This window comes from Oxyura jamaicensis, chromosome 4, assembly GCF_011077185.1.
Source record: "Oxyura jamaicensis isolate SHBP4307 breed ruddy duck chromosome 4, BPBGC_Ojam_1.0, whole genome shotgun sequence".
NCBI classification, from domain to species: domain Eukaryota; kingdom Metazoa; phylum Chordata; class Aves; order Anseriformes; family Anatidae; genus Oxyura; species Oxyura jamaicensis.
In genome coordinates, this window is record NC_048896.1 from 53,067,791 (window position 1) to 53,080,076 (window position 12,286).

The 12,286-nt window shown below is 37.1% G+C and overlaps 1 protein-coding gene across 1 annotated transcript in view; it reads left to right on the forward strand.

Moving 5' to 3' along the window:
- Positions 1–12,286, forward strand: part of LOC118165936 — an 81,844-nt gene that overhangs the window by 30,019 nt on the left and 39,539 nt on the right. The window contains exon 4 of the mRNA XM_035324356.1: positions 1,824–1,909. Within this exon, the coding sequence (XP_035180247.1) occupies positions 1,901–1,909 (9 nt within the window). The 5' untranslated portion in view covers positions 1,824–1,900. The remainder of the gene's footprint in view (positions 1–1,823; positions 1,910–12,286) is intronic.

A 12,286-nucleotide genomic window follows, 5' to 3' on the forward strand; every position in this document is an offset into this window, starting at 1 on the left:
ACACACACACACACACACACCACACACACACACACACCACACACACACACACCACACACACACCACACACCACACACCACACACACACACACACACCACACACACACACCACACACACACACCACACACCACACACACACACCACACACACACACCACACACCACACACACACACCACACACACACACCACACACACACACCACACACACCACACACACACAAAAAAAAACAGAAACTGGGAAAACTAATGAGAATCCAGCACCTTGGGAGCTAATGTTTTCTAGTAGAAATTACTTCATTCTAAGAGATAACACAGAAGTTGTGAAAAAATGAGGAAGATAAATTCAAAAATGCATGGGAATCACAAATTCATACAACATATTGGCAGTTGGATGGAATAACTGTCCCTAGCTCTTATCTTTCGGTGTCCTTTCATGCTGTTCTTGGTGCTTTAGTTTGGAGAAAATTAAATACCAGATTTTGGAGATGTTGAAACTATTGAGCTAGTTCTTGTTCTGCCTTATCACCTATTTATAACACTTTAATCTGTAGGAGAGTCTGCTTACAAGTTTTAGTAGCAGAAATCTTTGCACAGACATAAAAGACCACAGAGCAAAAGATTAAATCAGTTTAGTGTAGCAAGGCTCTCTAGCACATCCTTATAGGTAAGCATATGAACATTCCCCTGGCTTTTAATGCAGACAATAAACAAAGTTGATTAGAGAAAATATACCAGCCATTTCTTTCAAATTTGGGTATCTAAAGGTGTACTCTAGTGTTCCCTGACAGAGGCTGTCTGAGAAACTGAGCATAAAATGAACCTGTAGCAAACAAATGCCCCTTTGTAGATCTGACCTGCTAGTTTTTCAGCTTTACTTATATCTGACAAAATTACAGTGACTGGTTTTTAATTGTCTTTGTTAGCAGAACCGGAGCCAATACTCCAATTTCCACCTAAGACATGGGCAGAGCCTTAGCGTTAGCTCTGGTAACATGTCTGAGACTATGGTGGCATGCAAATATTTTCTTTGTAGCAGCTCCAGACCTGGCTGTCCTTACCTGCCTGGGCTTTCTGCGGCTTAAGGGGTTTGCTCTGCCCCATGCTGAGCAGCTTGTCTAGCTACTGCAGCACCTTCCCAGCCTCTACCTTTCCCAAGTGTGCTAAAACTTTACTGACTTTAGTCTCACATTTGCTAAAGTTGCCTGCTGGACTAGGCCATGTGTGTCTCCTCGGTGGTTTGTTTACTTATGTTCCTGAGTGTTTATTTTTTAAACTATTTTTTCTTTCTTACTGTCGTGAGCATTCATCCCAGCAGCACTAGGGGAGAACCCTCCCTAGATGTGGCTGCAGATGGCCTGAGCTTGGCAATGGGATAAGGTTGGCCAGCTCCCAGTTGTGCTTGTGCTCTTCAGGGATGGGACTCTGGTTTTCTCAGTGAGTTAAAACACTCCCTGCAGGCACAGGAAGCCTTGTGGGACAGTGTTGGAAGACTCTGAGGAGGTCAAGGGAGACAGACCTGATGTGGTCTAGTCTGTCTTCCAAGTACGGCTGAAGTTAGGCGGGCCCAGCTACTTCACTCAATTTCCTCTGGCAAGTGAGGCTGGTTGTGCCCATGTCAGCTGTGCGGAAGATGGGTAGATGAAGACAGCGCCCTATTTCTGACTTTGCATTCATGGCAGTAAAGGTGCTGTATGCTATTTTGTATAAGGGAAGCTCAGTGTAGAGAGAACGTAAATATGCTGAGTGATTCTTCCATTTTTAAATACTTCTTTTTAGGGTTGTGAAAACTGTGAGGAAAACTAATTATTCCTAATTATGTACAGGGTACTGGAAATGCAGCAAGTTAATGAAAGAGGGAGGAGAGGCAGTCCTTTTTAGAGACGTAAGACTTCTGATTGATGCAGTTGGTGAGTACGTGACTACCAAGTGGGATTATTCTTTGTTGAAGTGTTCAGCAGTGCAAGTAACAATACCATGGGCAGCACAGGAGGGTTAACTGGCTGACTTCAGTATACAGCTGTACATTATGCCCCCCCCTCCCCCTTTTTTTTTCAGCAAGGGAGTTAGGTCTCTGTGGAAAAAATAGGCCCTATCTCAAATTATCAGCCACACCAGGCAAAATTGTTTCTGCTTTTTGCACTTGCAGATTAAAATATGGAGATATGTTATAAAGGCAGAAGGGACATCTTCAGGAACTTATTTTCCACTTAAGGGCAAGAGTAGAAAAGAGTTAACTTCCTGGCTTGTCTTTATTACATTTTATGGACCAGACCTACCTCAGCCTTAAGAGACATGATCCCAAATATGGGGAAAATACATTGTTAGGAGTATTATCTATATAAATATCTATAAATATATATATTTTTAATGGCTAAAATAAACCATCAAAAATCATAGAATCATAGAGTGGTTTGATTTAGAAGGGACTTTAAAGATCATCTAATTCTAACCCTCCTGCCATGGGCAGGGATACCTCCCACTAGATGAGGTTGCTCAAAGCCCCATCCAGCCTGGCATTGAACACTTCCAGGGATCCACAGCTTCTCTGGGCAACCTATTCTAGTGCCTCGCCACCCTCTGAGTAAAGAATTTCTTCCTTAGAGTAAAGAATTTCTTCCTTAAATACAATACGTGGCGATATTTTACTGGTTTTAACCATGCTGCTATCATTTCAACTGTAAATATCTATTTGCATGTCCTCTTAATTCAAAATGTCAGATAAATAAATAGTGGTTGTGTAAATTGAAATGAATTCACAGACCGTTTATTCTAGCAGATATTTCACATAATACTTTAATCCTCACAGAGGTGGAAGAGGAGGGGTACAAAGGAAAGTAACATTCCAGTGTTGTCACAAGTTTGAGTGGATTTAAAATATATATATATTCTGTTGAGCATCAGGGAGCATGAAGCATGTCATGTGAGCTTGACCAAGCTTCAGATCCTTTACCGGTTACGGTTCTGCAGCTAGTCATGACCACTTGTCCCATTATTTAATTGGACTTTTAAAATTTTATCAGTATTGATCTTGCATTTGTCTTGTTCATGACAATCTCATGGATATTTCCCTTGCTCTTCTGAGATCATGATGGTATTTGATCCATATCCTATTTGTAACCTCATTTTGCATTTTCAAAAATCTGAAATCTGCTTTGCTGCTGTGGTCTGGCAGAGATCTATTTGTCATCAGTTAATAACTTAAGGACATGCCTTCTCAGGTCTCTCTTGGAACAGATAGAGTGGAATTGTGATGAGAGTTTTTTACATAGGCTGTTTTAGGTTGGAATTTCATGTAAGAGGTTTTGTACTATTTTTAGTAATGCTCATTACCTTGTTAAACACTGTGTCTAAATATTATTAACGGAGATGGAAATCAAAAATGTATGTGTAGGGTTGTATTACCATATCTCATTCTTATTTCTTTTGACTGAATATACCTATTTTTCTCAGCCTTTCACCAAGGGCTTTTCTCAAAATACTTTGTCATTTTTGGTTTTTACCTATATTTATTTATTTATTTATTTATTGCATTTTTTCCCCTGCCTGTTAAATGTAAAATCCCAAACACATACTTAAATCTGACTGTTAGCAGAATATCTGCACTTCTTTGGAAGCCGTAATGAACACCCCCACAAAACAACAGCATACAGTATCTTGTTCTGTGGATGCGCCACAGATAGCTCTTTTCTAGCCTATTTTACCTGTGTCTTTTGCCTTTCTGCAAAATCCCTGCAATTTTAAAGAATTCTTTAGAACTTGATGTATTAAGTTCTGGCAACTGAAACGAATCACTGTTCCATTTTAATAAATACTGTATTGTCATGCATTTGCTATCTGATTTATCTAGTGATTCATCAGTTTAGCTTTCAATATACATAATACTGATATGATTTAGTAGATCATATATTTGATTCAAAAGATGTATTAGATTTGGTAGGTCCTGACTTCAGTTCAGCATAGGATGACTTCATCTGTCTTATGAGGATATATGTGATTTCCAAAAGGAATGTATATTTTTGAAAAATCCTTTACTGAAAATGGAAAAAAATAATTTATTGCAAGGGATAAAACATTCATTTCAGGAATCTGAATATAGAAATTACCAACATTTATATTAGAATTTCATAGCAAAGCAATATATTGTGCGTGTCTTCACATTTCATCTACTGAAAGTATTATTTTGACCATAATCACTGTATGTACTGTTGAGTTCTGAACTGAAAAGTACTTTACTCTGTAGAATAGTAAAATCAATTTAGCATAAGGTGATCTCATTAAATTCTATTTATCCAAGATTACAACAATTTAGAAGAAGATTGAGAGTGAAAGTAATTGTTCTTTTATTAATCTGAGTAGCTTGTTAGAAGAAAAGTACTGATTAGGAAGCTGTGACTGCTTGACTTCTCCTAGCTCAAATCTTCCAGCACTTATACCAGAAGGTTCTGATTTCAGTGATGTGTTCTGATGATGTCATAAGAAACTGCAGCCATGCCTCACTGTAGTCACAGCAACAAGATGGAGTGGCAGGTTAACATGGCCTCTTAGTGTATTTCAGAATTAATTTCTATGGGAATGTTAATATTTTTAAATGTTATGCATTTGGGCTCTCTTTGTCAACTGGTGATTTAGATTCTGAAGCTTAAACATTCAGTGGCATCTGACAATTTTTGTCTCCACTCTGGTGAATCAAACAATGTATCTACTGAAGTGAGGTTAAAAAGTCTCTATAGGATTTTATTCATTACACTTATTGATCTAATAAAAACTAAAACCTACTAGTAGACTTTCGCACAAAAACCAGCCACTTGTGTGTGTGTCTGTGTGTGTGTATATATATATAGCCATTTATTCAGTCTTTATGCATTGATTAACCAAATGTTTTCTTATGTCGTGGGGAAGAATGGTGGACAGAGGGGTCAAGAATAACAGGAAGCTGCTGGCTTTGTGAGCCAAAATATACAAGGATCTTTGTAATTGAGTAACCCCATGCTTTTTGCATCCCAGATCCCATACCACCTGGGACTGCAGTCTGTCCCTGTTAGAGACCAGTAAGACTGGTAAAATGGACTATTAGTTTAGAGGTATCTTTTTTTTTCTTTGAGATCTCAGTATAAGAACTGTACTGCTGTCTTGCAGATAGATGTATAATTTTGTATGTAAGACGCCATTACTAGAAAAGTTCCTTTTTGCTAAATAAGGTGATGTCAGTTTTATGAGGTTGTATGAAAGATGACTGTGAGATGTACCATCTATTGTGCTTTTTAAAGTTTTTGCTGCCAGATAGTACTTTGGTGTAGATCAAGGATGAAATTCCAGTGTTGCTAGTCCATTGGACAGTGGATCCAGTCCTCAGATGTAGCATAAAACCTGCAGAGAGGCTCCAAGAAAGGAAATCTCGATATATATTAAATAGTTTTTAGTTTTTCAGACTTAAGTGACTTAAGAGGTCGAGTGAAAACATTTTATTAAATGAAATTGTTTCTGAATAAATGAAAAGTTTGCAATAGTTAAAACTTGACTAGATGAGCAGGAGAATAAATATTTCTAATCCCTTCTCTCCTTTCTAGAACTAGACTGAGGTTTTTGTGCTGCTTCAGAATTCTGCTTTCACAGAAATGGTCTTGAAAGAGGTAGCCTTTCTGATTTCTTAAGCATCTTTTATTGTAGTTACTGTTTTTATTTTAATTTTTTTGATACAAGGTGTGAAAGAAGTGAAGAGTTGAGCTGAACTTGCAGAAGGGAGATTTATGGCCTTTACTTAGTTTGGTACTTGAGTGTACTTGACGTCAGAACAATGATGTCTTTAAATGGTGTAGGACTAGAGGAAGAGCTAAGCAAGCAATATAAGTTGCTTCAGAATGAGTCTATATCTATTGTGACTTCATAGAGACATCTTGATTTCCAGAAAATTGATCCTAAAAGGAAATGTGATGCTTCACTTTGCGTGGCAGGACAGATTCTGCAGTGCCTGGTAGAATGGTTACTGAAGGCACCCTATTGAGCAAAAAGAACGACACTGGTAGAGTGTCCTTTACGCATTGTTTGGCAACTAGATTAGAAGTTATCCAAATGTCCCTGGCTGTGAAGAGCAAGCAGTTTATAGTTAACAATTCCTACCTCCTTTAACAAAATGCTTAGCAGGATCCCCTGCCTGGAAGTTTAAAGTAGCTAGCTGACTGTCATTTTGAGGAATTTCTCTACCATTAAGATATTCTACCCTAACTTCTGACAGTCCACACAGTGGTAAAAGTAGTATGTCTTTTACGTCTTTTAAATATTTGTTAGCAAGATCTGTGAATCTAAAGTTCATACTTCTTGAAAGTTTCATTTGTTGAAGTATTTAGATAAATAGAGAGATTCACTTAAAAAAAAAAAAAAAAAAGAAAAGAAAAAAGAGCAAAACTGCAGTATCTCAATACTGGAGCTCTGGAGGGAAGATTATTCTGCATCTTTGAGTATTGAAATGCCCAGTGTTGCAAGGTTCTGAGTGGACATGTTGCTTCTGAAACACTAAAATTTGGGTCTTTTATGTCATGTTTTGAACTTAGCGTTTCTTTACGAAGGACTACCCTGCATATCCTTATGATGTGGATATAAACCTTGTGTGCATTGTTGAAGAGAAACTGTGCCCATCTTTGGATAGTAATGATTTTCATTACCACAGCCCAACCTTAAGAAAGCTTCAGAAGTTTTGTTTTGAAAAGTGAAACTGCAGGTGCTCAGAGCTTTTACTAAAATCTCTTGTGGCTTTATTTTTTTGCTTCAAAGTACCTTTGTTTTGCCTCTTTTCTCTGTTCTTAGCCAAATGTCTATTAATTTGTTATTGTATTCTTCCCATGCTGGACTTTTCCTGGTTATATGCCCTATTGCTAACACCTTTCTATTATGGATCTACCTTTCTATTATGGACCTATCTGTGGTGGGATACCTGTTCAGTTGTGATGCTTTGCTGCAGTAATGCTTATCTTATATTTTCCTTTCAATAGGTATGTGTATCTTCAGCTTGACCAAAAAGCACCCAACCACAAAACAACAACAACAACAATAACAAAAAAAGTGCTCAAAGCATCATGTTTACCTCCTGGTACTTGTTTTGAACAGTTGTTTATGCTATGGTGACTTAGAGACTGATGACTGTAGGTAACTGTGCTGCAGCACTTGGAAATTAACAGAAAAGTAAAGTAGATTCATTCAATTGTGGAAATAACAGGAGGAACACAGAGGTTCCTAAATCCCCAGGCATAGGTAAGGAAAAAGTGACAGGAGATTTTAAAGGAAGGGAGCTAGCCTAAAAGTAAATCATCAGAGAGCAGAAAAAAGATAGCATCCTCTGGGATGTTCCTTCAACTGACAATTCAGCACCTAACTCTTTTTTACTAGCTATGTTATCAATTCTGTCCACAGAAGGAGAGAGTATCAGTTACTCCTTTGGAAGTTTTAGCTCTCTTTCTAGATGTCAATATATTTCTTTGCTCATTGCTAGTCATATCCCATAAATGACGACGGGCTTTTGGCAATGAAAGAGAAACTTCTCTTACCTGTTAATTTTTATTTTTGGAAAGAAGCCACTTGATCTAGCTGACCTGAACAATATTTAATGTTCACCAGCATTTTTTTTTTTTTGACATGCAATATTTTTGTGCTTCTTTTCTCTCTCCAGCAAGGCCCAGATATTTGGAGCTGACCCTATAGTTTCCTCTTTTTTCTTAGCTTTTAATATTTGCAGTTATGAGTCAACCTGATACTTTTTTTTTTTTTCTTTTTTTTTTTTTTTCCCCAAGTGATTGCTAGAGCTAATACCATTTTGGGATTGATTTGCAGCTTTGCAGAATATAGCATTACAATGATGTCATTGTATTTCTCTGCAATGGCCACAATCTTCTCCTCTCTGCTGCACCATGTAAAAAAACAAACAAACAAAAAAAATGAGTACAAATCTCTTGGAACAACATCTAAGAGAAACTTTATTTAAAAGCATTATGTCCTTAAATGCTAGATTAACAAAGTTTTTAATAAAATAAACTGTAGGAAGTTGATTTTATATATATTACAAAAATCTTGGGGAAAAAAAATAAGTACAGTGCAGACCAAAGAAAAGTCAGGAAGGCTATGGGTGAAGTTCAGGAGTATTGTTAATGTTATAGCAGCTGTAGAATGCTTTGCAACAGCAAGGGGTTGTATTGTCCATAGCCCCACTCATAAAGACATGGGATGATGAGAACAAGCTCAACACTTGCACTTTATGACTAAAGTGCTCCATCATGTCTGACTTTAAAACAGTCAGGGACTTGCCCCACCTTATCCTCTTTTCAGGGGACTGGTCAAAGCGCAGGCCCTGTGCCTGAACCAGTCAGCCAAGGAACTTCAAATGAGGAAGGGTTTAGTTTGCAAGACAGTCAACCCACCACGGACTCATGCTGATTTTCTTGTTAGGAACTGCTTTTGTCAACATCAGTCTTTCTCTCACAAAGATGAAAGACTCCTGTCACATTTAGGTCTATTTATTTGCATTGTTGCATTTTCTGTACTACTAAATAAAATGAAGACTAGGATCTGTTCTCTGGTTCTTGAGGTCAAACAGCACAAACTTGCCACATCCATTTTTCTGAGTAGTTGGCTCTCGTTTGCTCTGAGCCCATGTTTATCTGTGCTGTCAAATAAAAGAGAGACAGTCCAGCTCAAGCACTGGCCTCCTGCTGACTGTGGTTTGTACCAACAGCTTTCTCCAAGAGAAATCAGCATCTCTTGGCCTCAAAGCTGCATCTTGGTCCTGGACCACCACTCTACTTTTTTATTGTAAGCACAGAGGCTTTTACAGACGTTCCCCTGGCTCCAAAATGAGTGTTAAGCATTCACCTAGAAGAAGTGCCAAGTCTGGAAAAGGAATTCCAGAAAGTCCTGTAGTCCTCTGTTGAGAGCTACCTTACTAGCAGTCCTGTGTTAAGAAAAAACTTTTCGGTCTCATCTGTCTGTAACACAATCTTAACAAGGAGTGGTAATTATTGAGTTGTTTGCCTCCCAAGTGTTTCAGGTCATATAGTTTCTAAGCAGCCTTTATTTTTTTTCATATTTCCTTTTTTTTTTTTTTTTTATTTATTGAAGTAAACCCATAAGAAAAACACAGCTGAGAAAGATCCATGGGAGGTTTTCTGAAGCAGTGTTATTCAACCTCCAATCAGCTGATCTGTGGTAGTCCATAAAGCTACTTAAAGTAATCTAGAGAGTGACTTCCAAATCTGAAAACCCTTGCACATATGAGCCAATGAAATACAAATACTTTCATTGGAAAGAAAACAGAACAAAACATAACATCATAACGTTCCATTAGAGAGCAAGTTAGGAAGCAGTTATATTTATTTACGTAAAGCTAAATACCTTTCCTTATAATATTTTTTCCTGAATGTGCCAAGTAAGTCAGATACAAGATGACCCTCTTTTTCCTCAAATTCATCCACTCTGATCCATCATCCACTTACTGTCCACCCAAAGACAGGATCGACTGTAGCTCCACTGTCCTGCACGTGCTTGGTCAACATCCATCAATGGTGCTCAGGAGGTCCCCATAACAATCTGTTCCAGTGCTTTCTATTTATGACATTTCTTTTCCTCATAATTAACCTATATCTCCCTTACTGCAAAATTAGTGGTTTATTTCTTGTACTATGTAACTGTGTACAAAAGCTTTTTGATTTTTCCATTCAGTTGTTACAATAATTGTCCCTGTGATGCTCTGGTATCTTTGTGTGTATGTACAAAAAAAGCTGTTTTCCATAAACAAAAGTGGAGGGAGAAAGGAGAATTACATGACAGTGTCCCTGAAAGTCTGCTTTTGCTTTCATCCTAGATGTTGTGTACCTTCCCACCAGCTAACTTCCAAACATATTGTGAGAAGCAACATCTTTAATGACAGCATTCCAAGGTTATTCCTTGCTATTTAATAACCAGTAGGGAGCACAGTTAGAGTGAGCTTAATCTGGGTTAGAAATAACAGTTTGGAGGTAAAAAGTGTGTGGTGAATTTATAAGCAATTGAAGATACATTTTTCAGAGGCATCCTAGAAAAATAATGCCCTGCTTACCGCATCTGCTCATACTAAAATTCTCCCTTGACTGAGTGCAGCTACTTCAACATTGTCATTTTCAAGAATCAGATCAGGAACTCCAGGGTCATTTTGATGAAGAATTATTTTCAACGATTAGAATTAAGAGATTTCTCACTGAGTCTCCTGCTGCTCGACTAGTCATTGTTTCAAAAACAAGAAGTTACCCTGCAGTGATGGTATCAAACTTTTTTGCTTCCTACAGTGCATTCAGAGGTCAGCTGCATGGAGAATACAGAAGTCTGTCTGACAGAATACAAAGAAAACTGCAACCTTATAAATCACCACAAAAGAGTTACCTCTGATGTCTTAAGAAAATGGGATTACTTTTTTGTTCAGATATGAGGATAAGGGAAGAGGTTATATTTCTGGATATCTTTGAGAAAAGAGTAAAGGCGCTGCAGAATTTACAGTCACATAAAGTAGTGTTAGTTTTGGCTGAACTGCCAAGTGTGACAGGTTGAACTTTTTCTGCATGCCCCTTTGTATTTAGAAAAATTATTTTCACCTGTGCTGTAATTCTAAGATTATTTTTGAGAAAAAGAACCCATAGAGCTTCACATTCAGGAATAGGAATGTTGATGACAGCCTTATTTTCAAATACAGTAGTTCATATTTAGGAGGAAAATGCTTCTGTCATACAACTAAATATCCTATAATTTTCCCTCTGATCCTTTGCTTCTCTCCACTTCTTACAATTTATCTATCATGGAATCTACTGTCAATAAAATACTATTTTTTACTTAATTGTATATCTGCATATGTTTTTCCCAGCATAAATTATTAACCACATTAGTATTTATTGCAATAAGAAAAAATGTATTTTACAAAATAAAATCAGCATTATCTCAAATATGTTCCTGCAACTCAGCATTTCATATTGCTCACTATTACAGAGAATCTTTTAAAAACATCACATGGAATACTTCAGACTTATAATAAACAATATTTAAACCTTTAAAAATGAGGATGCTGAAAGCCTAAGAAATTAAAATTATTTCTAGGTGATTAAACAGTATGTACAGAAAACTAAATGCTTTGTCCTTTATTATGAGTGTCCTTGGAATTACTAGATGCGATTTGAAGAAGTATGAATGCATACATATAAGTATTCATTTTAATTTCTGATGCCCTCTTAGCCTTTTGAATCTTCCTTCTACATGGTCACCCTATAAAATGTATTTTCAAAAAAGCCAGGAAATGGTGGATCGTCTGCACCTCAGTAGTAGATGAGGATTCATTTAGGATTTATGCCTGTCTAGATGTTCTACCATTCCTCTCTGGTGTAACTTACTTTTTCTGTTGCAGTGGGATTCAGGAATGCCTGAGTTGTTAGTTTCAGAGAATTCAAAGCTGGAAGGAACAGTTAAAATACTCTAGACTGCCTTCATAACATGGCTGTTCCTTCATAACATGGCTGAGGAATTCTTGCACTTCATTTTAATTCTACATGTTGGGTTTTGCCACACCTCTCTGTGTCTAATTAAAAAGACAGTATTTGAAATCATCTTACCATTTAGTCACATGCAGACTGTGATTTGTTGCACAAAACTTACTCAGTTATTACAGATGATTTTCTTCCCCACAGTAAATAGGGAAATGAAAAGTTGATAGTGGAAACACAAAGTTTACTGTTTGAACCTTTGTTTATTGGGAGCAACATTCTTGGTTTACAAGCAAGAAATTCAATTTTTAATGATTTCTTTAGAGATATTGTAGGTATTTGCTGAGAAGGTTCTTAAAGAATTCTCCTTTCAACTTCTGTTGGATTTTTCCTTTATTTCTAATGGTGTGGTTGTTTTAAACAAACAAAAACCAAACAAGCAAAAAACCCACCCAAACCAAAATAAATAAACTACCAAAAACCACAACAACACCCCAAAGCCCAAAGAGCCTCCCCTCTAAACCTCATTCAATATCTTTATACACTGTTTCATACTCTTTTCAAATCTGAATTTATCTTACTCCTTATTTGACTGGCTAATCTAGATTCCTTTGTTCCTCATTTTTGAAAGACTGGTGAAAGAAAATACATTCTTCACAGTGTTTTCAGCTGGTGACTAACATATTTTTTCATACCTGGTCCGAACATTGGTGATAAGGCAATAACTTTGTTAAGTCTGTTATTTGTTTCCCCAGTTTCTCGGGAATTAACATTGCCAATCCCTTTCAACCAAAAGCAATG